This window comes from Physeter macrocephalus, chromosome 16 (genome assembly GCF_002837175.3).
Source record: "Physeter macrocephalus isolate SW-GA chromosome 16, ASM283717v5, whole genome shotgun sequence".
Classification (NCBI taxonomy): Eukaryota; Metazoa; Chordata; class Mammalia; order Artiodactyla; family Physeteridae; genus Physeter; species Physeter macrocephalus.
The window spans coordinates 55,279,764-55,305,605 of record NC_041229.1 but is presented as its reverse complement, the minus strand read 5'-3'; the positions used below and the strand labels follow the sequence as shown (position 1 = coordinate 55,305,605).

Genomic DNA, 25,842 nt, shown 5'->3' with positions numbered 1-25,842 from the left:
AAATTTATGTTTTAGTTTTCTTTTGTTGCCTGTGTTTTTGGTGTTATAGCCAATGAATCACTGCCAAATCCAATGTTGTGAAGCTTTTCCTCTATGATTTCTTCTAAGATTTTTATAGTTTCAAGTCTTTCATTTAGGTCTTTCATCCATTTGAGTCGATTTTTGCATATGGTGTTAGGTAAGGGCCTAACTTCATTGTTTTGCATGTGGATATCTAATTTTTTCAGCACTATTTGTTGAAAAAACTGTATTTTCCCCTATCAAATGGTGTTGGCACTCTTGTCAAAAATTGACCATATATGTGAGGGTTTTTCTGAGCTCTATATTTTGTTCCATTGGTCTATATGGCTGACTTTGTGCCATGTGTCTTTTTACAACGCTGTTTGATTATTGTAGCTTTGTAGTAAGTTTTGAAAGCAGGAAGGGTGAGTCCTCCAACTTTTTCCCTTCTTTTTCAAGATTCTTTAGGCTATTCAGGGTCCCTTGAGTTTCCATATGAATTTTATGATTAAGTTTTCTATTTCTGCTGAAAACATATCTTAGTGTATAGTATTAACATTTTAACTGTATTAAGTCTTCCAATCCATGACATGGGATGTCTTACCATTTATCTGTGTCTTCTTTAATTACTTTCAGCAACATTTTGTAGTTTTCAGTGTACAAGTCTTTCACTTCTTTGGTTAAGTTTATTCCTAAGTAAAAAATTAGTTGTATTTCTATACATTAGCAATGAACGACCTAAAAATAAAGTAAAATTAAATTAATTTTTTTTATTAAAAAATAAATTAAAAACGACCTAAAATAAAATAAAATTAAGAAAAACAATTCTATACCATCAAAATGTCTAAAATACATAGGAATATATTTAACCAAAGAAAACTACAAAACATTCTTGAAAAAAATTAAGGAAGACCTAAAATAAAAGGAAAGACATCTCAGGTTCATTTATTAAAAGACTTACTATTGTTAAGAAACCAATATTCCCTCAAATGATCTGCAGATTAAATGTAAGCCCTATCAAAATTCCAATTGCCTTTTTGACAGAAATTGATATACTGAACCTAAAATTCATATGAAAATTCAAGGTACCTAGAATAGTCAAAATAATCTTAAGAAAAAAAAAAAGCCATGTTGGAGGACTCACTTCCTGATGTCAAAACTTATTGCAAAGCTACAATAATCAAAACTGTGTAGTACTGGCATAAGGATAAACATATGGATAAGTGGAATCAAATTGAGAGTCCAGAAGTAAACTCATACATTTTTGGTCAATTAAGTTTTGACAAGGATTCCAAGATAATTCAATGGGGGAAAGGACAGTCTTTTCAATAAATGGTGCTGGTACAACTGGATAGCCACATGCAAATAAATGAATTTTTATCTTTACCTCACACCATATACAAAAATAACTCAGAATGAATCAAAGATCTAAACATAAACTTATAAAACTCTAACAAATATAAAACATAATCTTTGTAACATTGCATTAGGCAATGGTTTCTTAGGTAAAACACCTAAAGCACAAGCAAAGAAAAAACCCAGAAAAAAATTGGATGTCATCAAAATGAAAAACCTTTGTGCATCAAAGGACAACATCAAGAAAGTAAAAAACTAACCTGCAGAATTGGAGAAAATATTTGCAAATCATGTATTTGGTAGGGGTGTGGTATCCAGAATATATAAAGGACACTCAACAATTTAAAAGACAGATAACCCAATTTAAAAATGGACAAAGGATTTAAATAGATGTTTCTGAAAAGAAGATTTACAACTGGCCAGTAAGCACATAAAAGATGTTCACCATCATTAATCATCAGGGAAATGCAAATCGAAACCACACTGAGAAACCACTTGATATCCACTCGGATAGCTATAACAAAAAAAGACTGTCAATAAGTGTCACTGATGTGGAGAAATAGGAACCTTCGTGCATTGCTAGTGGGAATGTAAAAAGATGCAGATGCTGTGTAAAAGAGTTTAGCAGTTCCTTAAAACTTGAAACAAAGAGTTACCATCTAATCTAGTAATTCCATTCCTAACTATGTACTTAACAGAATTGAAAACATATGTCCACACAAAAACTTGTATACAAATGTTTATTATTCATAATAGCCCAAGAGTAGAAACAATCCAGTATCTCTCCACTGATGAATGGATATACAAGATTTGGTATATCCATAGAATAGAATATTATTCATCCATGAAAAGGAATGAAGTGCTGATTCATGCTAAAATATAGGTGAAATCATGAAAACATGCTAAATAAGTTAGACACAAAAGGCCACATATTGTATAATTCCATTTATATCAAATGTCCAGAATAGGCAAATCCTTACAGACAGAAAGTAGATTAGTGGTTGCCAGGGACTCGGGGGGAGGGATGGTGAGTGACTGCCAATAAAATGGGGTTATTTTGGGGGGTGACAACAACCTTGTGAATATACTAAAGACCACTGAATTGTACACTTTAAAATGGTGAACTTTATGGCATGTGAATTATATCTCAATTTTAAAACTAAGAAGAAAGATTTTAAAATAAAATTTACAAGAACTTTTATTTTGGAAACCATTGCATAAGCACATCCAGACTATTAAAAGTGGCTGTGTCATGGAGAGGACAATCATCCTGAAGGCTGCTTCCTAGCCTTCTCTCCCCTTCCAATGTGCCTTTTCTGGTGGTGGGTCCCTGCCTTTCATCCTTGCCTCTTTGGCACTGTCCTGATTCTGCGTATAGTATCTCCCAGTAAAATTTCAGCCTTGCCTTCTCAATCAGTCTGAATCTGAAGCCAACTTTCTGATTTTCTGGAATTGAGTCAGCTTGCTTCTCTTTGATGTTGGTAAGCCCTAGTTAACCTCAAAATTCATCCTTAAAAAAAAAAAAAAGATGCAATTACTGGCATCCCACTAGCAAGCAATAATGCCAAAGAGAAAAGAAAATGGACATTTCAAAAGAAAAATATGAAACAAGTGCAGGGAAAAGGGAGGACCCTCTCCCATATTGTAAATTTCAGCTTTCTATAACAATTGTTCCTCATGATGGAGTTCAGGTATGTTCTTGAGAAGCCTGCTAGGGTCCTAGAGTTTCTCTTCGGAATTTCTGACATTTCAGTGAGAGTTTTCAAATATAGTTTAACATTTCTATAACCTATTTATTTTAAAGACTGGTAGTCAAGTAGGAAACCGATTGGATGGGAGACAGGATGACACTTGTTTTCCATGATAAGGGAGAGCTTTGTATCGAGAAAGTGAATATAGAGGGATGGAGGTCACAGAGAAGTCAATGAGATGGGAAAACCCAGAGCAGGCAAGAGGGAAGGGGCCAGATCAAGGACACAGGCAGAGGGGATGTGGCAAATACAGAGGTGTATTCCTTGGAGACTGGAGAGGACGGGTGCTCAAGCGTGGATAAAGTGGCTCTGAAATGGGCAAAGATGAACAATAAGGAAGCTATACATGACCTATACCATGAACTAGTAAGTTCCTAGTTGACTTTGCTTTGGGGATGACTATGTGTAAAACTAAAGTTGCAAATATGAATTCACATTTCCTTAGAGTGTTTTTTCTTTTTTTTTTTTTTTCATTTTAGACTTTTAGGACCTTAAAGAGCTTATGCAAAGTGATGGAAGAATCAGAATGACACACAAGCATTCATCTCACCCAACATTTAGTTTCACTAGAAAGTTTTCATTACTTTTTATAATTCTACCACTACTAAATGATCACAGTATAGTAGACCAATTCTCAGTTATTAAAAGAAAAGAACTCTTTTACATTCTCTGGTCTCATAACCTGAAAGGGATGTGGGTCGACAGTCTTGTTCTGGACCCCACTGTCAGCTCCAGAAAAGAGCTTTGAACTCTCTCAAGGCTGCCACAGCACTGTCACCCTTAGTCTCCAACACAGCATCTCACTCGTATTTGACCAATTCAGTTTAAGTGAACATTTCAAATAAATCACTAAGAAGCACTGTAGCTGGTCATTTCTTGCCAGCATAGATCAGCTTTCACTCCACTAAGTGAAATTCTGATCCAAAAAGTTCTTTACCTAAATAGTTTATCAATATTTTAAATCAGAACTGCAAATAATGAACTCCACTAGTTTGTTGGGGAAAAAATGAGTTCGTTGTGCATCCTACTGTATTCCAAGAGTAAGGAAAATCTATCAAATCAACATTTGTAGATGAGAATTATACTCAGGATTGGAAGGGCCCCTTAAATGTCTAACCTCTTTTTAAATGTGTTGATCTATTACAGTCCTGCCAAATGGCAGTTCAACCTAAACCCAAACATCCCCTATTGGTGACAGTTCACATCCAAGTTATTAGAGAACTCTGTAAAAAAGAATTTCCATAGAATAAACGGAAAGCTTTTGCCTACGGCTTCTGCCCTCTGGCCTAGTTCTGTGCTCCCACAGGGCCACACAGAACAAGTCCAAGCCCTCTTTAATGTGTCCGTTCTCCAGAGGCTAAAGATAGAAATCAAGGATAGCTTTCTAGTATCTATAATTCACATCCTTGGCAAATAGCCTTAAACATTATTTTGGGGAAACTGATGCACTTGCAAATTTACTTTCTAGATAGAAAGAGAACAATTCATCTATTCCTGGGGTGATAAAAATTTTCAACCTTCATCAACTGTTATTGAAAATTCTTAACTTTCTATGTGCTACAAAGTTTAAAATAAACTAAGTTTGCAAACACATCATGCTAAATACATCAAATTATTTAATTTTTTTATTATGACAATTGACATATATTAAGTGAAAGAAATGACAGAAGTATTATAATAAAACATTTTGAAAGAAAATTTACACAATTAGGCCAATAGCCATCAAATAGCTTTGGGCCTATCTTATAACACCAAGTTTTGATCAGACTGTAGTGAGACACTGAACATTTCATTAACAAAAATACTGGCATGAGCCACAAAACGTATTCTGGTTGTCACTAACAAGGAATATTGTTATTTAAAACAACTATGCACTGCAATTCTAACACACTAGGTGTTCATACACTGCAGTTAACCCCTGAAGCTTTAAGCTACCAGGAATTCCTATATTTTCTATGCACAAAATTTACTTTGTGCATTATTGGAATCACATTTCCAGTTTTCAAATCTCTTCCCCCCCCCCCGCCCCCGATACATGCAGTATGTCATACGTGGCAGAGAGCATGCCAGCTTCTCCTGTTTAACTAATAGCACGTTCCTTATTACCTCAAGAGTTTTATGCTAATCTTGGAGTTTCTGCTTTAGCTCTCATCTCCTAGAAACAAAATAAAGCATTCTGAGAACCTATTCCAGGAATAATTTTTTATGCATAGGAAAATAAAGCATTTCATATAAGCATGTCTGAAAATCCAAGAGGCATTCTGATTAAACACTCCCTGGATCCTAGCTACTACTTTAAAATTAAAATGGAAATCTAACATAAGCCATCTACAAATTCTTATCTGGAATTTGTATTCTTTGCCTGGAAATAAATGATTCCCAGGCTTCATTTCTGAACGGATGAGGAGAGCAAAGAAACCGACATCCTACATTAACTGACAATAGATACAGGTAACTTAGGTAGAAGTTATGGATTTAATTCTTTACAAGAATACACTTTTGCTACAAAGGTGAGAAATTAGAATGGTAAATTATCAGATGGCAAAAAGTAATGGCACTTAAACAAAGGTGTCAATATAACATGGTAAAATGTGACATATAAGGCTGCTAGAATCAGCAGCTTTACAAGATTTCAAAATACTTTTTATCAAGTAAGAAGGGAATTGGAATTTGAATCTGATATCCCTTCCTGCCATGCCTCCAGCAGACAAATATCCCTGTGGAATTAAGTCTACTGAATAGAGTCTACAAGAACCAAATCAAACAATTCTAGTTTCTCCTTCTTTTGCATATTGAAAAGAAACCAAGCTTTGTTCCACTCCCAACCCCCCGATCCCAGCACAGGACACATCCTTTCAAGGTGTATACAAAACCTCCTGGCAGGTTTGGGCAAGCTATAATTCAGATACCATTACCAAGACTCTACTTTGATAAGAAAACAAAACATCAGACCAACATTGAGAATACCTTAGTTAGGCATCATGAAAATCACGCACTTTAAGAATATGCTGCTAACTGCCAAATTTGGGCCATTACAGCTGTTCTTAAATTGAAAATCCATTTACACTAATATAAACTAGATCTGTGTATATGTCTACATGTGCGTATTGTGTGTGTAATTTTCATGCAATGATCTTAAAGCTTTGGAGACAGGGTTATTAGCCTAATTTCAAGGCTTGTCCATATAGCAGTACTGATGTGCACCAACTCTGCTAAAGGGCAGGATAATGAAAAAGACCATGGCACAAATTTTTAAACAATTTTAGGTTTAATTACATAATGCACCTGTAGATGTTCTAGCATAAACACAATTGTAAAAATCTACATCCTATTTTAGGGTATTTTTCCACCTCCCCTCCCTTAAAAGCTGTACAGTTATAAAAAAATGTGACTCTCAAGCAAAATAAACTTTTTTTTTTTGCAACATACAAAATAAGTTAAATGATTCAGAAGGTCTTGAGCCATTAAGTTTCCCAATGATTGTGTTCTTGGCCATTCATAAGCACGACATGCAGCTAGCTCCTGGTCTAAGAACAGAACTCAATAAATACATGTCAAACAAAACCCCAAACACTTGAATTAGATTTCTTTAGAAACTGATGAAAGTCAAGAAAATATATAGTTAGGGTTAACAATTCCATTCTTAACTTACATCATCCAGTGGCAAAATGAACAAGGCAGGTCACTCAGTCCCTAGTGCATTTTCTAGCTTGTACCGGTTTGGTAAAAAACACAAATGTAGTTCCTTTAAAAATGTCTTTTCTCATTCAAAATGTCTAAGGAGCTTAATTAATAAATTTCTACTTGTCCAATAATTTGTTATGCCCTCTCATATAACTTATGCATAGGATAGACCATCTTAGTTATTAAAATAAAAATCTTTATTAACTGAAATCACTACAATGTGTCAGAATTGGGTTTGCAGCATTTCCCAGAGCAAAATGATATAAACATAAAATGAAAAAAAATTGAGCTTACATGACAAAAATGAAAAAATTCACTAATGGAATCATATCCTAATCAATTTCTGAGAGGGTTTATATGAATTTTTAAAAAGTGTCGAGTGTACCATCTAGAGTAGCTACATACCAAGAGCACTACATTTTTGCTTATTAATGACTGCTTGCTTGCTGGAGGATGACAATCTTCAATATATGTTACATAGTTACTTAGCAATTCTTGGCACTCATAATGTTAATGATAATTTAAGAGTGAAATATTTTGAAAACAAATTATTAAGTATACACATAACAAAATAACTCAGTTTAAATACATTGATAGCAAAGGGTCTTGTCTTTCAGGATTGGTATAAAAACAATGAAGTAAATCAGCAGTTAGCTTGCCACTTCCAAGGTAGGTTTACAGGTACAAACTGGGAATGGTGGATAAAATAGGAATGGAATTTATTCTAAGAAACTTTAATAACAGATATTAAGCAGAGGACTAGGTAGATACAGAAGGTATGCAGTCTTGGCATTCTTGCTTCTTGGGAGAACCAGGATGTTAAACTAAGAAGAGGAACTTCACTATTTTTCTCTAGGCTTTGTGTAATTAAATGATGTTCATAATTTCACATCAGTTACAATTATGTCTTATTTTTTATAGTGTCAAATAATTTCAGAGGGTTCATTTTTATTTCTTCTAACATCTAAGATATGTATATACATATTAATTTATATATATATATACACATACATATATATGTTTATTCCACTTAAAAAAAGATCTGGGTCTTTAAAAACTTGTCCTATAGCTGTGAGGCAATGCCATGAATCAGGGACCTGTTTGTTCCACTGTGTTGATGTAGGGCAGTTCACAACTTTTTCTGAATATTAAACTTGTAAATTCATTAGGTTCCTTTCAATTGTATGCTAGAACTAGCGAACGGTTAACATCTCTTATCCCCACAAACATAAGCTAAAAAGGCATTCCTTGTGACAGAGGAAATTCCATCAGTCCCACTTAAAAATAGCTAACATTTCCCCACCTTTTAAACTCTAAATAACAGTAAACACCCACATTTTTCTTAATATATATGTTCTGTGCCCAAATGCATATTATGGGATGGGTTCTATCAACCAAAAAGTAAAAACTGGAGTTTGTAATGTCCTGTTAATTTGTTTAAAAATCTTTTTTTCAACAACTTCTTTAGCATTTGAAGTCCTTGATTCTTTGGTAGATCATTTTTAAAAAATTATCAGTAGACGTGAATTTATTCTAAATGAAACTCCTTTTAATTCTCGGAATCTGCAACCTTGACCAACTGGAAAAAGATGTGCCAAGGAAACCCGACCTCAATAATTCAGGTATATTCTTGAGAATGTCGCTGCCGTCATTCTCTAGTAATGTGCCAACAACAGAAAATGTTTACACGAAACACTATTTCATCAGCACAAGTCTACAAAACCAAAACATGTTATTTTCAGTCTGAGTTCTTTTCACGTATTTTAACTCAAAGTTTCTGCTTTGTGAAAATTTGTCTAGGTTTCAAACCTTTACAGAAACTGCACACTAAATATTCTGAGTACTAAAGTACATCTCCCCTTAATATATTTGCTATAGACTTGGAGTTTGATACTGGGAGTCCAATTTGTATTTCCAAAAAGGGGGTTTAAAGTATTAAAGGGCTCTATTACATAGCAGCTATTGGGAGCCTAAATCCATGGTTAGTACTCTAATTACAAGGATCCAAGATGTTCTAAACTCTAGATGAATTGCTGCTTTCCTATACTCTGTCCAGTTCCTAATGACTGAATTATGTCTTTGGAAATAGAAAGTTCACTTTTTCCTACATTTTGTTCTTTTTTAACTTCTTCAAAGCATGTTCAGAGTTAGTATTTCAGCAAACACAGACTCTTTGAGGGACTGAATCTAAACACCAAGCAGCAGATTGTTTTTGAACTGTTCAACATTTAATCAGCCATAATTAACCTACCTGCATGATAACAATTTGTAACTATCAGGTGCTTAGATTGCACTCTTTGTAGATGAAGCATAGTTAACTGGTTTAATCAGAAAGTGAAGGGAATTCAAAGGGAAACACTATCAACTTCACAAACACTGAATTCAAGTTTGGGAAATAACAGGCAGCAAAAATGGTTATCAATGTCAGTGGGACATTTGCTAAATAGAATACTCAGTCCTTACTAAGATAAAATTACCTTTTGCTCTCTATAGCAGAAGAGTAAAAAGAACTCCTTGTTTCACATTAGGCATCCTATAAAATAAATAATCTACCCATTTAATACTTCTTCATTTGCTTAACTGAAGAAAACTAATAGGCTGAAGCAGAAGCTGATGTGTCCAGAGGTAGAGAGAGGGTACATGGGAGTTTCTGCACCTTAGTGGCTTTACCCAGCTGCAGGACTAAAATGGTAGCGGGAGACTGGGGGCAGGATAGGCCACCTGCACATTCTAACCACTTACCTTGCATTAATAGGAAACTTTCTATTGCCTGCCTGTTTTAGATAGTTAAAAAGGCCAACATTCTTAACTGACTTTCAAATAAATGAAACAAACCTAGCCAGAAAGCAGGCTTGGTAAGTGAATGTGGCTCCTTACATAGCCCTACTTACTGTCTGTGAATGTAAGCCCTTCCCTCCCTTCTGGTGGAACACTGTCTCAAAATAAAAATCACAACTTGCTTGGAACCACATGCTGTTGGTGCATCCTATTTTTAGGCTGCTTTCATTCTTTTATTTTTTATACATATACATATACACTGCTAGAATCAAAGCAAAAATATCAATGGGTAGGTACTACAGAACTAAAGTGAAACAAAACAAAAAAAAACCAAGAACCAACAAGTGAAAAACAACAGCTATAAACTTTCAAGGCCAAAAGATAAGATTTAAGGGCAACACCTGTGGAGGGAGGAAAAGGAGTATAAAGTTTCTAGAGAGGTATTTATAATGCAAGTCTAATGCCAGCTTTTTAATAATAAAATAGAGAAGTGCTTTACTACACACTGACTAGCACATATAATGCTTAATTTGGAAAGACTAATTAATGAAGTTCCTTGGGCCAGCAGCAGATATGGTGTGTCCATTGCCGGCAACAGACACAACACTGGAACAGAAAACCCAATCCCAGGGCAAAAGTATTCACAGAAGTAATGGCTGAAGGTTTCAGAATTTGACAGGCAAGGTTTAATCACAAGTGCTACACTTTGTAAAATGTTATTTATGGCTCTGCCTGAAATTTTACAGCTCTAACAGAAACTAAGACAAGTTCATATTTTAGTGTCAATTACATGTTAGATATTTAGTTAGTTACAAACCCCTTTTTCTTGAAACAAAGGGCTTTATCTTTCTTTGAAGTGTTGAGATGTTTGAAAAGGATGTCATACCTATTAAGTACATTGGCGGTTTTCAATCAATTCTATATTGGTCATGTGACTATTAATGAATTTTAATAGAAGTCTAATGGCCAAAGGCCAAAACTACATTCAAACCCTGCTAATATATCCAGGCAGATAGGAAATTCCAACACACACACACACACACACACACACACACACATACACACACACACACACACACACACACACACACTCAAACTAAAAACCTCCCAAAGGAACTGCTTTGTTTGTAGACTTCAATTTGAAGTAGATACTAAGGGCAAGAATAGACCAGTTAAAATTCACCTGAAAATCCTTTCCCCTTCTACAAATGTGCTAAAATACTGCGGTCAGCTTAGCATCCATCTCTTCATGTATGTTATGTATAGATGTACTTATTTTAAAATGATATTTCAGATATTTAAATATTAAGTGGCCAGAGACAAGAGTTACACTATCTGCAAAGTTTACAGTCCACCCGGGCCTTATGAAAGACCACACTCATTTCACTAATAATTCTCCATGATAGCATATTGAAGACCACCTGATCACCACTGCATAAAGCTGTTTTAAAAAATTTTTTACTAGCACAATCTGGTTGTCAAAGCTTCATTATACATTTTACTGTACAAATGCTTTTCAGATGATTTTTTTTTTTTAAACAACAAACTCCGCTATAAGAGAAACTTAGGTTAGAGTTTTTTATGATGGTATTTTTTCGGTCTCTTTATTAAGTGTGGTTATCTCCAATAGTAAACAAGCTGATTTCATGAATGCTGTTACTAAATGACTTATGTATGATGTTATCTACAATTCTCAAACTGCAACAATACAGACTTGAACTTCTAAGCAGTCTGTTAATCATCACCTATGCCATGAATGTTTAAATATAATATATATTTAATATGAAAAAGCTGAAGCACAAGTGCTTTCTCCCACCCCTAATTCTGTTTTTGGGCCCTCACAGATTCGGAATGCATTCTTATCCACCCTTTTCACAAAGTCAGGAGAGCTCAGGAAATATAAAGTCAAAAATATACAAATCTTTGTTGTTACAATAAGATTTTTTTCCCATGACTGAAATTACCAAGGACCATGAACTTGGAAAAAGAAAATCAAAAGGAATTTACAGCAATTATTTATCTTCAAAGTTCAAAACTGGTCACTTCACAGAAAGACTTCAAGGTCTGTTGAAATTTTTCTTCTAAAAAGTCATTCTGTAGTGGAGTTTTCTAGGAAAAATAAAACAGCTTTTAATAACTGGCCCGCTGGTGTGAGAGCTACCGTGGAATAAATTAGCACAAAAATGGAAAAAAGTCTTATAACTGTTCACTGTTACAGACATAATCAACAAGGTCAGTCACTCTCAAAAGCTCATCTTCCTCCTCTTCTGGTGCCCCTGCCTCCTGCCCACCACTTGTCCCATTGGGGGCCAGGCTTGCACTGGCTGTGCTGTTGTCCTTGGGGGTCTGAGGCTTCTCAGTTGGCTTGCCAATCAAGTTCTCAATGGCTTTGCCAGGACTCTGTCCATTGGTGGAAGGTAAGTCCACTAAGCTATAGTCCAAAGGGCTCCCCACCTTGCCTACATTTTCAAAGTCCTCTTCCTCATCACTGTCTATCCGATAGGGCTTTTTGGTGCTCTCTTGTTCTGAGGGCAGGACCCTGGGCTGGCTGTCATGGGCAGGCTGATCTGCATCTCCATGAGCATTGTCACAACTCTCTTCTTCATCTGTCTCGATCCGGTGTAGCCGTTTTCGGGATGGTTTACCTTCCTCTTCCTCCTCATCTGCTTCTGAATACTCATCTGTGCTTCGACCCCGCTTTCGAACTGACCGCTTTGATTCTTTAGCTAGCTCATCATCTTCAGAGTTCTTGGATATATAGCTCTCTAGAATAAACAGCACATTTAAGCCATTGGCACAGTTAACCATTAACAGAGTTAAGTAATTCTCCTTTAGCAGATTTAAGTAATTCTCCTTTAACAGATTTAAGTAATTCTCCTTTCCCTCCCCATATTCATCCCATGTCCTGCTTTCAGACTTGCTTGTACATAACTATTTCCCTTCAATAACTGGCCTTATTTCTCTCTCCTCTCAGTCCCACAACAATGCCCAGTGTAATTCACAGTATACTTTGCCCGTGATTTTAGGAAAGAGCAGAATCCTTAAATTACATGAAGATAGGCTGGTCACAAACTAAGCAACTCCTTCCCACTAGCCCTCAAATTAGGGAGTCATGTAAACATACGGATAAGGAAAGAAACTAAGCACCCAATTCAAGACATCTGAAATACTGCGCTCTCATTACATGTTATTCAATGTCCTTGGTGGTCCTTAAATGTCTTCTCTTGTTTATACTTGACTCACCTGGTCTCATGGCTTTGCATACCATCCATATGCCAATGACTCTCACATTTGTTTTAGGCAACCAATCCATAGGTTCCAGACTCATGTATCAAACTGCCTGCTCAACATCTATGCCTGGATTTCTAAACAGGCAGAACCAAGCTCCTAAACTTCTTCCTCAAACCTGCGCCATTCTGGTCTCCACCATCTTAGTTACTGGCAACTCTATTCTTCCAATCGCTCAGTCATCCGTGATTCCTTTCTTTCTCCCATCTAACCCAGTAGTAAATCCTATGGGTCTACTTTCAGAGTATATCCATAATTTGACTGCTTTTCACCCCTTTACTGCCACTGCTCTAGTCTCACCCACCACCATCATCACCTGGCCTATTTCAATGGCCTCCCAACTAGATTCCTAGATTTCCTCCTTGTCCCCTTCAATGTACTCATAACGCATAGATACCATAGCAAATTAAAATGTAAGTCAGATCATATCACTCCTCTGCTCAAAATCCTCCAATTATTTCTCATCTCACACAGAATAAATTCCAAAGTCTATACAATGGTCTACTGCACTATCTAATATGGTACCCACTAATCACATGTGGGTATCAACATCTTTTTCAGGTCTTTACTCAAATGTTGTCTTCTGAGTGAGGCATTCCTTTGGTACCCTATCTGAAATTTCACCTACACTCCTTTTCTCCTTTACTTTTCTCTGTAGCATTGATCTCCACCTAATATATCATATATTCTACTTATTGATCATGTTTATTGTCTCTCTTCCCCCAACTAAAATAAGAGTTACATGACAGAGTTATATGTTTTTGGTTATTCTTTTCACTCTTCTATTCCCAGTGCCGAGGACAGTGACTAGTTCAGTAAGTATTTATTTTTAATAGTTGAATTAATGAATTTATATCTGTCTTTAATGACACATGAAGATAAATACACATTCACCCAGATGTTAACCTCCCTTCTTTAGTCTCCCATATCCAAACATTTTTTTTCCCTTGCTCTCCTGGCTTGGGCTCAAACTTAAATGACAAGGATCTATGAAAGCAAATAATCTTCAAAACAGACCATAAACAATGGAGAATTAAATATATAAAAAAGAAATGGGGGAAGGTAAGGGTTAGACTCATTTAAAATAAACTTGGGGGCTTCCCTGGTGGTGCAGTGGTTGAGAGTCCGCCTGCCGATGCAGGGAACACGGGTTCGTGCCCCGGTCAGGGAGGATCCCACATGCCGCGGAGCGGCTGGGCCCGTGAGCCATGGCCGCTGAGCCTGCGCGTCCGGAGCCTGTACTCCACAACGGGAGAGGCCACAACAGTGAGAGGCCCGTGTACCGCAAAAAAAATAATTAAAAAAATAAATAAAATAAAATGAACTTGGGAAGAACTCTGGAATAACTACAAAGACTAAATGGATATCACAAGTTCATATTTTAGATCTCTTCCTGTACTTCTGGTATGGGGCACAGCTAAAGCTATTAAGAAATAAAAGTTTACCAACTAAAGCTCACTGTTATGGTGGAGAGAGACAGTAGGCACCCTTGGTTTGGAACTGTTCAGGTATTCAGGACATAGGAGGTTATTTCAAAATGAGGGCCATAAATAATAAGGAAGAAGAACTCTTATTCAGATCACAATTTTCTGATACTCTCCTAGTTTCAATGAAGAACTTAATTATTACAATGAAGACCTTAAAAGTTAGTATCTTATCAAGTATCAGTTATTTAAACTATAAGTTGACCAAGCATAAAATAATGGTTTTGTCTCAAAGATATTACGTGTTATATTAAATTTCTAAGAAATGGTACAGAATCATCATCCTGAGTTCACTTTATAATTTGTACTGCTGCCTTGCCCAAACTTCTGTAAACTGGAGAGCTATTCCTTACCTTCACTCTCTGAGCTGGAAAGCCTACGCTTGTGAACTCGTCTGATTTCTTTACCACGTCGTAAACTCTTCTGGGAACCATCACTTTCTGAATCTTCTTTGTAGTTAATTTGTCTTTTCTGGTTCCTCCTTGACCGCCTTCGCCGAGTTTCTACAAAATCATCACTAAAACCATCACTAAAATCACTTTCTGTTTAAAAAAAAAAAAAAAAAAAAAAAGAGGAGAAAGGAAAAAGAAATCAAGCACAATTTTTTTTTTTTAAATTTATTTCTGGCCGTGCCGTGCAGCATGTGGGATCTTAATTCCCTGCCCAGGGATTGAACCTGGGACTCCTGCATTGCAAGTGTAGAGTCTTAACCACTGGACCAGCAGGGAAGTCCCATCAAGTACAAATTTTAATTCCACTGAATAGAAAGTAGTTTAGCTTAGGTTATAAAAATATAAAGCTATTAGGCAGAGTTCAGTCATAACTTTTAAATGAACAGTAACTTTCATGTCTCTCATTTTCTTCTTAATAATATGAGTACATCTGGGGGGGCTTTAATGCCAAACCTCACAAATGTATCCTATTAGCAGTCAATCCTCAAGATTAAAAAATGTTTTACAGGGAATTCCCTGGCGGTCCAGTGGTTAGGACTCCGCACTCTCACTGCCAAGGGCCTGGGTTCAATCCCTGGTGGGGGAACTGAGATCCTCTGGTGCAGCCAAAAAAAAAACCTTTTTACATAATCCTTATCTCATAAAACCTAGAACTACCCAGTGAGCTGCATGGCTGCCACAACTGCTCTTCTCGGTGGATAGTTACTATTTTGCCTCATGATAATCTGCTGTTCCTATGTATGTAGCTGTATGGCTACAGTCATAGCTTCACAATGTACTGCAGAGGTTAAACTTTCTAACCACAAAAAACTGATGAGCCTGTTTCAAATAAGTACAGAACTGGAGTTATATTTTTGCCTTTTTTCCATGCGGAATTAAAATCTGCTAAATACAGCTCATGGGACTACTTTAACTTTCAAAGCACTGCTAAATAGCACTATTCTTGTCATGTCACCTCTGATCAATAAACCAAAGTCAGACTATGGCATTGTGTCAGAGCGGTTTTTCAGGAATGCTAACAAATTCCACTGAATCATCATATCTAGCTTTGTTTTCTAATGGATTTCAAATATTTCAAAACAGCTAGCCAACAGTTTAAAGGGGTCCCCACTGGCCAAATCTAGGGCAAAGTGTGTCAAAACAGTGATGGTAACATATCATATCCACCGACTGAAATAAGAATCTGTAAGTCCACACTGATACAAAGAAATAAATATATAGGGAAGAAGAGAAAGCTCTTCCTTACACAACACCAAGTATTAAATATAAAAGGAAGGAAGGAGTTAGAAAACTCATGAATAAATGCTAAAGCTAGTGGGTGAAACATCTGATAAGGAACAGGATATTTACAGTCTCAAAATATCTTCCTATGAATTATTTATTAATTACAAAGGGAAAATAATAGAGACCTGGAGGACATACATTAACTCTGTGATATTCTTGCCAAAAATGTATAACTAGAATCTAATTACAAGGATACAAAAACCCAAATGAGGTATGTTTTATAAAATAACTAGTGTGTATTTTTCAAAAATGCTACAGTCAACAAAGTTTGAGGAATATTACAGATTAAAGGAGACTAAAGAGACATGAATAAATGCAATATGTAATCCTGAACTATATCCTTAACCAGGAAAAGATGTTTATATAAAGGACAATATTGGGACACCTGATAAAATTTGAATGTATACTGTTGATTAGATAATAGTATTTTATCAATAAAATTCCTGATTCTGATATTGTACTGTGGTTATGTAAAACTCCACAAGCCTGGCCCAAGTTGGGGGTATAATACTCCTGTCTGTGGCACTTCCTCAGTAAGACGACAGCTACCTATCTGCCAATCCCATAAAACACTCCTATCTGTTCTTTTACCTGCTGTGCCTCTCATTATTTATTTAGTTAATAGAGATAAGCATAAGCTATAATAACACCAACCACTGATAATTTATAAAAACTAACAATCATAATCACTGATCATGATCTAAATGTTAGAGATAATTGGTGATCTTTCTCCAATAGCTAGACATCTGAGAAAAATGTTCTCACATTATTAAGATGATTCCCAAGAAACACTATGAAGTTAAAGTCTAGGCATGGAAACACTTGGCACCAAAAGGATTCATCACAATCCTAAATGAATCTGGCATGAAGTTAACATATCCATCTGTATCTATCTTCTCAGATGTGCTTTATGTGAAAGATTTAATTAGTGGTGAATCATAAGACTAGAACTCAAAGTTTCATCAGAAAGCTTATATTACAATTGAATGGAATTTTATTTTAAGAAATCTTAATTCCAGAAGTCGTAAGAATTTACTGACTTGGTGAGATGTGGATACAAATTATTTTTACCAGAGTCTCTACTATTCTCCTCAGATTCCTCCTCTTCATCATCATCGGAGTACTTTTTCTTTGGAGTCTTTCTCCGCAAACGCCTGCTTTGCCTCATTGGCCGGGAGGGATGTCGCCTTAGTCTTCGGCTACAGAAATCAGTGTCGCTGTCATCATTAGATGGTGGGTCTTCTTCACTTTCATCTGGGTTCTCATCAGATACAACAAACTCATCTTGAGATCTGTCCAAGAGAAACCAAATGAATTATGATGGTACACTTAAAACCGTGAACCCGTTTCTGAGTTCTGAGTTCAAATTCTAACAAGTCCGGTGAATTATTAAGTAACGTTTAATGTAAAATATCCAGTTAATTGTATCAGTTTCCCTGTTTATAAAATGAAGAGACGTTTTGCTCCCTCTCCTTTTTTAAGAAGGAGTTATGAACATGAATTGATGCTGATCTTTGTACGTAAATTGCTTTGGCCTCTTGGGAAGTCCTCCACATACCTCAAATTCAACATGCCCAAAAGTGAACTCATTATTTCCTAACCTACTCCTCTCTTCTGTTCCCTAGCCTTGTGTTTGGTAGTGTCACCCATTCAGTAATTCAAAGCAGAAACCTGGTACTTATCCTAATTTCTTTCTCCCTTTTCATTTCTCACATCTAATCAATGACTAATTCCTCCCGAGTCTACCTCATAAAGATAATATCTCAAACCTGATACCTCTTCTCAGTTCAGGCTCTCATATCCCATCTAAACTATTACAGCAATTCCCCAAAGTCTCTTTAATCTCTACACTCATTTCCCCTCAGTAATCCTCCGAATGAATGCCAGGATGAATCTTTCTGAAACATAAACCTCCTATTAGTCTGGTATTTAAAACCATTCAGTGGGTTTTCATCATCTTCAGGAAAGAGTCCAAATTCTTATGCATGACAAACAAAATACTCCATCATCTGGTTCCTTTTTATGTCTTGGCCACATTTCCAGCAGGGCACTTTCTGCTGCTTCCTCAATTCTTATCCTGACACACCAGGAGTTTCCTAAATATTCTATGACGTTTTATGCCTGGCTGCCCTGGACAGGATTTCTCTGCTTAGAATACTTTCTTTCCTTCACTGCTTCTAATCTCAAATTCATCAATCTGCCCAATTCTTTCTTCACATTTCTTCACATAAAGCTTCAGATAAAGCTTTATTTCTACTCTGAGGCTTTCCTTCACCTCCCTGGATTGATCTGACCCTTCTCTGTACCCTGACTTATGTTTTAGTAAGCAATCATGCAGAATGACTTTTTTGTGGTTTATATGTTTGTTTCCTCCACTAAACAATATGAGAGGAGAAACTCTGTGGTATTCTTTCCATACCTGCTCTGCAGGGAAGCCTTTCCTGATCTTCCATACTGAATTACTTCCCCAACCCAAACCCCTATGGGTCACCAGAGAATAGTTTCTAAATACTCATACCTGTCCATTTCTCACATTTGACTGGGAACCTCTCATGGTCATGGTGGCAGAAGGTGGCACAGAGGTACACCACAAATGAATGCTAACTGCTGTTCATGAAATTTAAATACAATGTTGAATATTAAACCAACAAGCATAGGGACTTCCCTTCCCTGGTCCAGTGGTTAAGATTCTGCACACCCAATGCAGGGGGCACGGGTTCGATCCCTAGTTGGGGAACTAAGATCCCACATGCTGCATCGTGTGGGCCCCCCCCACCAAAAAAACAATAACCCATAAAACTTCGTTTTAATCTAGAAAGAACCAAAATCAGCATCGCTGAATTTGTTTAAAGTATCCTGAAAACAGATTGTCTATGTGCATGAAGAACAAAAGCTCCATCAGAGCAGGGCAAGCTTATCTGGTAGGCCTGTTCAAGCCTGGACCTAGAGAAGGGGATCTACTGACAGACCACGCACCCATCACTGATCTTGAATTCATCCTCACTCTCTTCTTCATCCAGGTTGCTGTCACTGTCCAGATCATTTAGTCGCCGGCGTTTCTTCCGGCGAGCAGCAGCTGCCCTCTGGGGCCGTTTATTTTCTTTTCTTTCTTCATCCAAAATAGTAGAGATATCTTTTCCACGGTGGCCTGTGATAGTGGAGATATCTTTTCCTCGGCCAACTCCTGAGTCCAGGGGGAAGGGTGTAGGGCAGGTGAGGGGAAGAGAGGGAGGGAGAGAGAGAGACAACTATTATTTATTAAAAGCTTCCCTTTAATATCTGCAGATTGTCCTTAGCAGATTTTCATTTGATTTCTTTATTTTCTTCCTACAGATAGGCAATTTTCTCACAACTTTAGTTGACAGAGCTCTCTTTTGTTTATCCTACTAAACAGAAGTTTACTATGTAGAGAACTTGCTTCTTCAAACATTTTGATATGATTCATGTACCATAATATTCACCCTTTTAAAGTGTATAATTCATAGGTTTTTAGTATAGTCACAAAGTTGTGCAACCATCACCACTAATTCCAGAGCATTTTTATCACCCCAAAAAGAGACCTCATACCTATCAGCAGTCACTCAAGAATCTCTTCTTGAAAGCTGTCTTTTGGACATGGCTTTAGAAAGAGGCCAATCCATTTTTAATTTTTTTAAACTATGTTTGCAGGGCAGAGAAAGTGAGAATTCAGCAGCAAAGATGTAAATAAGGCACACATGTCTGGAAAAGCTAGTGACTTCTTCAGTTTTACTACAAACAGCCTACTTATTATTAATCCTTTCTAGAGCTTTCATAATAACACTGGAGCACTGGTGATTTCGTACATAGCTCTTTAATTAAATTATCTTCAAATTCTTCTATTTTAATGTCACCCATTAAAGACTATGAAATTAATAAATTGATTTTTAATTGAAAGCAATCATTTAGATTCTGATTATCCATAATTTTTGTGACTTTGTAGCAGTAGTGATCTAAAAATGGAAAGACAACAGCAAAGTTTTCTGTTTGGAAGAAGAAAATTTTTTAATCTAGGGAGGAACATTTAACCTAGGGAGGAACATTTATGTTTCATATCAGATTACAAAATAATACTACTTTTAAAATAATTAGAAGCTCTGAGTCTATACATTGACACCGTGTCCAGAGATTATTTTGAATCTCAGACAGTTAACATCAGTAGTGATCGTGATACATACTGAGGAGAATAAGAAAATATGCTTGCTCACTGCTCTAATCAGGGCATTTTAGTTAACGTATTGGCCAAGTTAGATGAAAAAGAGAGAATGATAAACACATACCTCCTCCATCAGCCTCTTTGATATCATCTTCTATAGCTTCATCAATTGCTTCGTCAAACTCATCAAATCTAAAATACATACAACAATCACATTACAGCCTGTCCTGGCATATGGGTTAGGAAAATTGCCTCTGAAGTGAAAAAGGGCTGAATGTGAAACTGCTCTCTGCTACTTTGGGCTGTGGGACTTGGATTAGACCGCCTCAGTCCTGTTAACCTCAATTTTTTTGTAAAACAGAGTTTTGTAAATCAGTATCTAATTCTAAGTTGTTTTTCATTTTCAAAGATCATCTATACCAAGCAGCAACAAATATTTTTGTAATGGGCTTTGTAGACTGTACAATCTCTGTTGTAACTACTCAACTCTGCCATTGTAGTGCAAAATCAGCCACAGACAATATAAGTGAATGAAAGTAGCTGTGTTCCAATATAACTTTATTTATAGACACTGTGATTTGAATTTCATGTATTTTTCAAATAATTTTATCCTTCTGGTTCTTCTTTCAACCATTTATAAATGTAAAAACCACTCCTAGGTCACGTGCTATACACAAACTGGCAGTGAGCTGGATTGGCCCACAGGCCATAGTTTGCCAACCTGATTATACAAATCATATGACAAGGTAAACTGAACAAAATTCGTGTTCCAGAAATAATACTAAGTGTGAGGAGTATACTATTGTTGTTATTAAAGATTATATTATTATTATTACTGAAATTCATATACAGATGGTCAGAATTTTAAAACTAGGTAAACATACTTTTTCTCACAAGGGCTATTTCCTCCAACTTAAAGCAAAAAACCAAGACTAGATGATTCCTAAGATTTATTCACATACAAACTCCTTTCACTTTAGAACCAAAGTGACCAAAAGATAAAGTGACTTGAATGCTAAATATGGTAATTACTAGCCACATGTGGCTATTTATATTTAAAATAATTAAAATAAAAAATGCTGTTTCTCACTAGCCATATTTCAAGTGCTCAACAGTGACATATGGCTACTGATTTCCATACTGGACAGCAAAGAAACAGAACATTTCCATAACCACAGTAAATTGGACAGCAGCATTGGATTAAAGTTACACAGTGATTAACAACAGAGTTAAGACCAATAGCCAGGACTTCCCTGATGGCGCAGTGGTTAAGAATCCGCCTGCCAATGCAGGGGACACAGGTTTGATCCCTGGTTCAGGAAGATCCCACATGCCGCAGAGCAACTAAGCCCGTGTGCCACAACTACTGAGCCTGTGTTCTAGAGCCCGCGAGCCACAACTACTGAGCCCGTGCGCCGCAACTACTGAAGCCCGCGAGCCTACAGCCCGTGCTCCGCAACAAGAGAAGCCACTTCAATGAGAAGCCTGCACACTGCAATGACGACCCAACGCAGCCAAAAAGAAAAAAAGAATAAAATCAAAAATCAAAAATCCTTAAAAAGAAAACAATGACTAATAGCCAAATATTTGAGTTGAGAAACTCATTACAGCTATGGATTTCCTCTCTAGGAAAATATATATACCTACATAGACATAACATTTTACATATAATTTCAGAGGATTCACAAGTTTCAGGTTAAGAACTTCTTCTACAACATATTTTCAAATGCAACAGTTTACTTCCAATTTTTTCATGATTATAAACAATGCTATGAAAAACATCCTTATAGATACAGCTTAGCTTTTCCTTAAGATAAATTCTGAGAAAGTAAAAATCTGTGCATCTATTCATCAGGCTAGAATAACAGATTCAGATACAGCCAGATATAAAGTTAATGGAAAACAGGATTTCTCCGGAGGACAAGATGCAACTGTAAAGTGCCATAACAATCTATTTCTTTGAGCCACTACTACTTTCTTACTGAGACACTCTGTTTTCTAAATTCAGAGACCATCAGAACCCTTGGACAAAGGAAATTATAGCGGTAAGAATGAAATGAAACACCCACCCCTGCCTAGAGGATCTAAGTCACTTTTTTTTTTTTTTGCGTTACGCGGGCCTCTCACCGTTGTGGCCTCTCCCGCCGTGGAGCACAGGCTCCGGACGCGCAGCCCCAGCAGCCATGGCTCACGGGCCCAGCCGCTCCGCAGCACGCGGGATCCTCCCGGACCGGGGCACGAACCCGCGTCCCCTGCATCAGCAGGCGGGCTCCCAACCACTGCGCCATCAGGGAAGCCCCTAAGTCACTTTTAACACAAATAAGCAGCCTTGATTTAAATCCCAGATTCAGTTTGGATAAGGGGTTGGACACAACACTCCACACTCTATCTTCATTGTTTTCAAGTAAATAGGACCCTGTGTCTACCATGCCGTCCACATATGATACTGACCCTTTCACAGTCCTGCTTTGCTTTGAGCCTTACTCTTCATTTAAATTTCATCTAAACTCTACCCTTCCTCAGTATCTTTTCATAACTCTATCTTTCCTTTTGTTTGGTGAGATGCCCCTTGGTTCCACTATGAAATTTTGTTGGATTATAGGTTTGTTCCTGGTATTCTTGCTACAAATAAAATTGTTGGCTTAAAGGGCATACAAATTGTTCTTCAAGGGTTGTAGCAATTTAAAATACAACCATGAAGTGAATTTTACCGTTAAGATTTTTTTGCTAATATGGAAAAACAAAATTATTTTGTTCCTTAATTTTAATTTGAATACCCAGTAAAGCCAATATTATTTTCATGTTTACTGGTCATTTTTACTTTTTCATTTGCAAGTACTGGTTTGTGTCCTTTCCCCATTTTATTAGCCAGTATATTCATCTTTCCTTACAGATCTGTAGGAGCTTTTTATGTATTAAAGATTTTAACATCTTTGTCATATGTTGCAATTATTTCTATCCAAAGTGTATTCCCCACCCCCCTTTTTTTTGGGCCACGCCGTGGCATGCGGGATCTTAGTTCCCCATCCAGGGATCAAACCAATGCCCCCTGCAGTGGAAGTGCTGAGTCTAAACCACTGGACCACCAGGGAAGTCCCCAAAGTGTATTTCCCCTTTAACCTTTGTTTATTTTTTCAAGTTTTGAGACAGGAAAACTGACATTTTGTCCTGCTATCATTACAAATATGTGCCCATCCCATCTCCAGTTAGCCTCCCTCCCAAATAAACAAAAACAAATCATGCTGTCGAGTTCTAGTCTTCAAAATACATGAAAACTTAATTTTTCTCAAGGAACTGATTTCCTAACAAAAATGCCTTTTTATCCTTGACTTCAGCAATGTTAAGGTCTGAAGTATGCAACAGTCTTTGCAGACACCATGTGGAAAAACTATTTCCACTATGAAAAAAACTATATACTCACTGTTATTTTAAAAACTCATAAGCCATTCCTTTTGAATTTTAACTCCTTTACAAAATTTCTTTGCAAGCATTTTCTTTTGTAAATGCTTTTTGTCTGAGTCTTTTGTAATTTTATATAATCAAATATGCTTTTCACTACTGTTTCTGTGTTTGGTGTTATGCTTAAAAAGTTGCTCCTTACATAAGAATATATATCTTCCTTACCTCCTTTTGGGAACTAGGCAGGGTATAAATAAATGAATCCCACAATACATATTATGCTAAAAAACATAGTTTATATTACTGTTATATAATTTTAAGCTGAAGGGATCATCTGGGTTAGTTCACCATCATAGGTATGTCAACCAAGACCCAGGGAAACGGACCAACCACTCAAAGATACATGGCTAATGAGTGGTGTGGTGAGGGCTATAATCTGAAGTCTTCTGGCCCCCAATCCAATGCTCCTTCTAGTCAACTTTGACATCATCCTCTGTTAGGAGCTATAAGAATCTGATAAACAATTATTAAATGATAGTAGTGATGAAATATTTTTTTGGGGGGGAGGGTTTTTTTTCTGTGTTGATATATTAAGTGCTTTAGATTTTCCTCACAACAGTCCCATTGCACCCCATGTACAAAGTAAATTCTAGGTGTATTTAGAGCTTAAATAAGACGAATAAAACTTTAAAAAATTAGAGAGAGCATATGGAGGACTCTCTTAAATTTCTTTAAAAAGTACGAAGAAGCAGAAGGAAAAAAGAAAAATTGAGAAAAGACATACAAATGCCCAACAAGCACATGAAAAGATGCTCAACATCACCAACCATCAAGGAAATGCAAATCAAAATCATGAGACATCACCTCACATCTGCTAGGATGGCTGCCATGAAAAAAACAAAAGCCGACAAGTGTTGGCAAGGACGTGGAGAACCCAGAAACCCTGTACACTGTTGGTGGGAATGGAAAATGGTGCAGCTGCCATGGAAAACAGCATGGCGGTTCCTCAAAAAAACAAAAACAGAACTACCATATGATCCAGCAATCCCACTTCTGGGTATATACCCAAGATGAAATACTAATAAAACAAATTTCTTCTCCCATTAAAAACCACAATTACATCAGGATTGAAAGACAATACAGTTCCCCTATGATGCTTGTTCTGATAATGTAAATTTGTTCCAACATAACTGATATATTAGGAAATAATTCAAGCATAACATGTATTTCATACTTGCTTATATGTAATTTTCCTTGTGAGAAACACTAGGTAAATGTAGAAAACTGCACCAGCTGCATAGGAATACACAAAACAAACACGTGCACACACCTTACAAACATTTACCACCTACCCAAGCTCATCATGTGTGTTATAAGCTACAGCCATCTGCATCTGGTATTACAACTTTCTGGCTGATTTCAAATAACCCTCCTTCTACCACTACACAATAATTTACAAACTGCAACTCTCCTCACAATCACTTCCACAGACAAGCTTCAGGTCTTTTTTCAACATAAAATGTCATATTTATTGTAGTATTTGCTATTTCTTAACCACTTAAGATGTGTCACATGGTACTACCATTGTTATCTTTTTTTTTTTAAATGTGTCACAATGAAGTTTTTGAGTGTGTGGCCCTAACTCCATATTTCCCATAATCCCTATAGTTTTTGTGCAATTTTACACACAATGGCAATTTTTAGGAATTCATTTGTTGTGTTTTAGTAGAATTGATTTTAACACTTGCACTTTCCATTAGTAGGTTTTGACTTCACTAGTTTAAATGATTTTATAAAAAAACAGTACTTTTTCAACTTTTTTTTTTTTAAGGAATAAGATGGACACCATTCCCATAAATATTAAGGATTTTACTCTTACTGATCCTACTGCATTTTATTTTATTTATAACATTTTAGGGAAAAACCCAAACAAACTTTTCGGCCAACCCAAAATAAAGTTTTAACAATAACAGATCCGGAGCCTGTGCTCCGCAACGGGAGAGGCCGCAGCAGTGAGAGGCCTGCGTACCGCAAAAACAAACAAAAAAAAACAATAACAGAAACTACACAAGGGGAACTCTTTCATGATCACTGACAAAAGTTTATAAACAGGAAACAAGCTTAAAGTTCTATAAAATCAACTCTGTTGTTCATCTCCAGTTATCCAAGTTAAAAGACTGTTTTGGTGTTGT

At 36.5% G+C, this 25,842-nt stretch overlaps 1 protein-coding gene, 1 long non-coding RNA gene and 1 other non-coding gene across 3 annotated transcripts in view; 1 reads left to right on the top strand and 2 right to left on the bottom strand.

Annotated features, from left to right (window-relative positions):
• LOC112066983 (uncharacterized) overlaps positions 1–25,842 on the top strand; it is a 105,482-nt gene that overhangs the window by 7,697 nt on the left and 71,943 nt on the right. The window lies entirely within an intron of this gene.
• RSF1 (remodeling and spacing factor 1) overlaps positions 4,715–25,842 on the bottom strand; it is a 193,379-nt gene continuing 172,251 nt past the window's right edge. Inside the window, exons 12-16 of the mRNA XM_024131699.3 lie at positions 20,376–20,443; positions 19,054–19,261; positions 17,149–17,369; positions 14,695–14,883; positions 4,715–12,334 (exon numbers count right to left, since the gene is read on the bottom strand). Coding sequence (XP_023987467.1) covers positions 11,766–12,334; positions 14,695–14,883; positions 17,149–17,369; positions 19,054–19,261; positions 20,376–20,443 — 1,255 coding nt within the window. The 3' untranslated portion in view covers positions 4,715–11,765. The remainder of the gene's footprint in view (positions 12,335–14,694; positions 14,884–17,148; positions 17,370–19,053; positions 19,262–20,375; positions 20,444–25,842) is intronic.
• Positions 14,997–15,069, bottom strand: TRNAA-UGC (transfer RNA alanine (anticodon UGC)). The gene has a single exon. It is a non-coding gene; the product is annotated as a tRNA-Ala (tRNA).